This window comes from Saccostrea cucullata, unplaced genomic scaffold, assembly GCF_032062105.1.
Source record: "Saccostrea cucullata isolate Sc308-1 unplaced genomic scaffold, CSIRO_AGI_Scuc_v1 ctg4912, whole genome shotgun sequence".
In the NCBI taxonomy this organism is placed as follows: domain Eukaryota; kingdom Metazoa; phylum Mollusca; class Bivalvia; order Ostreida; family Ostreidae; genus Saccostrea; species Saccostrea cuccullata.
In genome coordinates this window covers 673-5,989 of record NW_026934751.1, presented here as the reverse complement: position 1 = coordinate 5,989, position 5,317 = coordinate 673, and the positions used below count along the sequence as shown (strand labels likewise).

At 34.5% G+C, this 5,317-nt stretch overlaps 2 protein-coding genes across 2 annotated transcripts; both read left to right on the top strand.

Annotated features, from left to right (window-relative positions):
• Positions 1-460: 460 nt before the first annotated feature.
• LOC134241255 (zinc finger protein 862-like) lies at positions 461-1,866 on the top strand. Its single transcript, XM_062723316.1, has 2 exons — positions 461-617; positions 1,010-1,866. Exons 1-2 carry the CDS (start codon positions 461-463, stop codon positions 1,864-1,866), a joined length of 1,014 nt encoding a protein of 337 aa, XP_062579300.1.
• Positions 1,867-2,151: 285 nt separating this feature from the next.
• Positions 2,152-2,723, top strand: LOC134241257 (uncharacterized; the record flags this gene model as incomplete). Its single annotated transcript, XM_062723317.1, has 2 exons — positions 2,152-2,418; positions 2,594-2,723. Coding segments are annotated over exons 1-2 (345 nt in total), but the record flags the coding sequence as incomplete, so codon positions are not given.
• Between the last annotated feature and the right edge of the window lie 2,594 nt (positions 2,724-5,317).

Sequence of the window (5,317 nt, the reverse complement as noted above, 5' to 3'; positions counted from 1 at the left end):
GTCATGATTTGTACTATTTAGAATCTACACTATCCCAGGGTGTTTCCACATAAGTTTCAGACTTATTGGCTTAGTGGTTCTTGAGAAGAAGATTTTTAATGACCCCACCCTATTTTTGTCTTTTCTTGATTATCTCCCCTTGTGGTGATTGGGATAAGCACGCGCCCTGCGCCATAGTCGCATTAAATTTTAAAATGTCACATTAATATTAACTGCGCCGTCGTGGCGCATATATCATGCACAACATACTTTTTAACTTTGAGCTTTCCCCCAAGTGTTTGTAACTGTTTTAATGATCGCTGTCATTTTACGCTTGAAAAAATAGTGGCTAATTTCGTTCAGTCAAAGCGTTAATATGACTTCGTTTTCCTCAGTATCTAATCAAACAGTTACGCGTTTTCTGGTTGGCTAATACCTTTAATTTTGACATTTAGCGCGCACGAAGTAGGCCTTAAACAGCATGCCGCCTAAGAAAATTCCACGTCCCGAAAAAGGACAAACCCTGCTTAATTTTAACAAACAGAATCCCAATAAATCGGCCGAAAATGACGCAGATGATGTACTTGAACATGCTGACTGTGACAGAAGGAGCGAAGATGAACTTCAACATAATGACGGTAAGACTGATGTCTCGAAGGAAAAACCGAAACGCAAGTTCAACACAAATTGGTTGAAAATTTGGCCTTGGTTATATATAAAAGATCAGAAAATGTACTGTAAGGACTGTATTAAAGGCAGAAAATCAAATTCACTGACGGTTGCATTACGTTTCGAACGTCGTCTATGAGTAGACACGAATCAACATCAGACCATGCGGCATGTGTAAATGTCGTAAGTTTAAACTTAAGAAGTGACATGCAAAAAGCTATGAAAAAAATTAAAGAGGGCGAGGACCAAGTAGTATGTAAATTACTTAAATCTGTTCAATGGCTAGTCAACGAAAATTTACCTTTATCCAAATATGAAAGTTTGACATCATTTCTTAAAGAAGTGAATGTACCTGTATTAGATGTTTGGTGTGACAATTATCGAATTAAATACCAGTCTTACTACACTGCAAATGAATTGTTAGATTCTTTGAACTTTGTTGCTGACTGTGAAGTGAATAAAAAGTGTAGAGAATCACCATACATGTCCATTCTAGCTGATGAAAGTACTGACATTTCAAATACTCGCAGAATGACTATAACAGCCCGTGTAATTGACCCTAAAACATTAGAGTGTTCCACAATACTTCTTCAAGATCTCGAATATGAAGATGGTACTGGTGTTGGTTTAACACAGCAAATTACTAATCAACTGTGTAAACGATCCCTGTCAATCTCTAAAGTAATAGGACTAGGCAGTGACGGGGCATCTGTGATGACTGGTCTAGGCAAAGGGGTGTATGGCCGACTGAAAGAACTAAATCCCCTCATCATCAATGTACACTGCATGGCCCATAGACTTGCTTTGTGTACATCACAGGCAGCTAACAGCATCCCTACATTGAAGAAATACCAAGAATTTCTAACGAACTTATTTTATTATTTTAAGCAAAGTGCTGCACGTGAAAAAGAACTTCACAAAATTCAGGAATTTCTCGACCACCCAACTCTTCGCTATAGAGAAATTCATGCTGTTAGGTGGATGTCATTTTTGGAAGCATTACAGGCTGTTTACAGAACCATTGATCCCCTCATAACATATCTTCACAACTGCATCGCAGCAAAGGATCCAAAAGCAAAAGGGCTTCTAAAATACACTTCATCAAGGACTTTTCTGTTTATCACCTATCTCATGATGGATGTCATACCTATAGTGTCAAGGCTATGCCTTGCATTTCAGAAAGAAGACCTAGATATTGCCAAGGCAAAGGTACTATGAAGAATTAATATTAGGATAATCTAAATCAATGAATACCTAAAAAAAATATTCATTAATTGTTTCATGTACAAAATGATTCAGATTAATAGATTTTGGAATTTATATAATGAGTTGCCAAAAAAAAAATGAAAAATTAAAAATGAATTTAAAAACATCAATTGAATTTAAATGATGATCAAATCACATATATACCAAATAAAATGATTAAGAAAATGCAATTCTTGCTTCCATATATTTTAATTTTTCATTCATTTTAAAAAAAAAACTGCAATTTTTGTTCAATCGCTCAGGCTTCATTTATGATATTTGTTATTGGATAGTTATATACTATTTTTAAATGCAGATTTCCATTGACCTATGCCTTTTTGACCTTGAATCATATAAATCTGGTGACATGATCTTCAAGACTCATCTGGCAGAAGAAATTGACACAATGGAAAAGGTTGGAGATCATTATGAGTATCATGGACATAAGCTCACAGTGGATAAGACCAATTATTCTGCATTGAAGAGTGTGTTCTTGAACAAACTCATTCAAAATATTAGAGACAGGTAAACTTTAAAATTTATTGTCAAATTCCCATGATGGATAAATTCATAATTCAAAATATTGCAGCGCCACCTAATAGTGGATTCAATAAATTCATAATTAATCAATAATGTGTAATGTTAATGCTTTAAATATGCCTAAAATTGTCATGGATGTTACTTTATATTTTGATTACAGGTTTCCTGCAAAGAGCCTTATTGACAGTTTTTTTGTTCTGGCCATGAGGACTATTAATTTTGAAAAAGACATCATGAGCTATGGTACAGAAGAAATTGAATGTCTTCTGAAACATTATGGTGAAAAACAGGTACTCTTGCAGTCCTATATCTTTTTAATGATTTAAAAAAAATCTTATGGTAGAACTGTAAGAGTTGCCATATCTTACTGTCTTAAAACTTAACAATTTTTTTCTTGAAAAGATTCACAATGGCCACACACCTGATCCCCTTCTTGACAGGGACTTGGTTAGGAGAGTCAATGGAAGGAGGCAAAGATCATTGTCCAGTCTAATAAATATCCGGTGGATGACATGTCTGCACTGTGGAAGCTTTTGTCAATGCATCATAATGATTCATTATCAGAAATCATCAAATTGGCCCAAATTGCCCTCCATCTTCCTCTCCACACTGCGTGTGTTCAGCCAACAAAATCTGATCCTCACCAAACAGAGAAACAGACTCTCTCCCAACATTTCAGATAAGATAAACTGTTGCGTGTTAAATTGGAAGGAAGCAATATAGATTTAGAACTGGCTCTAAAGCATTTTAAGGATGCCAAACAAAGAAGAATAAAAATAAAGGATTGAATTATTAAATTGCAGTGTTTATTTATTATACACGAATTTGGTTTCATTTTCATGTCATTAATTTTAATGATCATTCAGTAAGACAATCGCAATAAAGTAAAGTCAACTGAAATTCTAACAGCAACTATAGTCAATTGCAAGTTTGTAACTAGGTGATGTCCCATTAAAAAATCTGTTTGGCGCATTGAATTTTGAAATGTCACATTGACACTGACTTGGAGTGTGCCATTGTCACATTTACTCCCTAGCTTATCCCAATCACTGCCTTGTGAGGGGACTTGGCCCTTTATTTTAACAATTTAAATTCCCCTTTACCCAAGGATGCTTTGTACCAAGTTTGGTCAAAATTGGCCCAGTGGTTCTTGAGAAGAAGACGAAAATGTGAAAAGTTTACAGACGGACGGACGACGGACAAAATGTGATCAGAAAGGCTCACTTGAGCCTCCGGCTCAGGTGAGCTAAAAAAACTAGTTTTGGGGGAAAAAAGTGTTTGGGAGGGGGGGGGGGCTTGGAACACGTAAAATAAAACTCTATGTTTCATTATATATCATATAGTAAGATGGTAAAATAGAAAGAAAATTATAACAACACTGTTATTTTCAGCTCAATAAAACAAAGCATATTTAACACAAGATTTAGTGTTTGGACTTCACTAAATTTGCTATATAAGGTGTTACCGGGTATGTTATTTCTCGAAGAAAAGTTGCAACGGTATTAATTAATGTTTCTGCCAATTTTTGTGTTAACTTAATAAAATATATTCATTATTTATTATTTAATACAAATCATTAATTTTCAGCATATCATAATATATTTATTTTGAGTCCTTTAGATTTCCTTTTGGGTTGAAATAGTTCTTTTTCTCGGCGTCTCTTGGTTTCTGCGACAGGAGTTTCCAAGTTCCTGTCCTTTATTCTGTCTAGCTCATTTTCACCCATACATCTGGTGACACATGATTTTAAAGCCGTCTTCTAGGATGTAGTTAGCATTATCATGAATAGATCAACTAAGATCCTTGAACTGAAACGCTAATATTCAATTTATTTCGCTGATCAGGACCAAGAGTTTATGTGGTTTAAAATTGATTGCTACCTTCAGTCTAGTATTTATTCATGGATTCTGAGTTATTATTTGTCCACAGCTCGCATGAAGTTATACACAATACAATTCATTTCATAAGGTCTTGCTTTTGTAGAATGCCTGTTCACATTCACTTAAACACTTAAAAACTAAACAACTCCATAGTGAAAAAAAAACCCTTTTGATCCGCTCCATCCCCATCAGATAATCGAATTTCACGTCATCAGAACGGCATATAAAACACACATTGGCCTCTGGAATGTCTAAGATTGACTTTAAAACCTCTGCTGATAGGTTTCAAAAACACTACGAAACCATTTATTACACACAGCACAAAACTCTCAGGAATTGACCTTTTTTTCTGCAACCACCACAAAGCCACTAATTTCTCTTTCTATGTGATTGCTTACGTGCCAATGTGGTACTGTAATGTTATATTCTCCCTCACTTTGTTCGTCCAAATGAAAAGCAATTATATTCTAAACGTGAAATAATCAGATTAAAATTTGTATGTAAGGAATGGTATTCGCTATGACCTTTTTATTTTGCATTACAAAATATAATTATTATGGTGGCATATTTCTGCCCCCTACGTGCAAGATAAATTATGTTAACGTGCAACATAACTGTGTAGACATGCATCATATGTATGTCAACATGCAAGATAATTATGTTGACATGCACGTTACCAATCTTATAACAAAATATAATTTAAATATGGGTAAAGAAAAAAGACCATGTTTCGTCATATTGTCTCTTTGATTTCTCAATTTTCAAAGTAGAATGAATAGAAATAAAATTATTATCAAGGGATAATTCGCTGTTTATACTATCCCAACACACCAAAACCGATTAAGGACGGGGTTTTTTCAGAAATTCTCTATTCTTTCTATTTTAGTCATGTTTTTCATATACAGCGCAACCTCTGATCTAAAATGTAACGACATTCCATTAAATCTCTTCAATAAAGAAACAAAACTGTAAATAGATTTTTTAGATCAGAGGGTGCGCTGTTG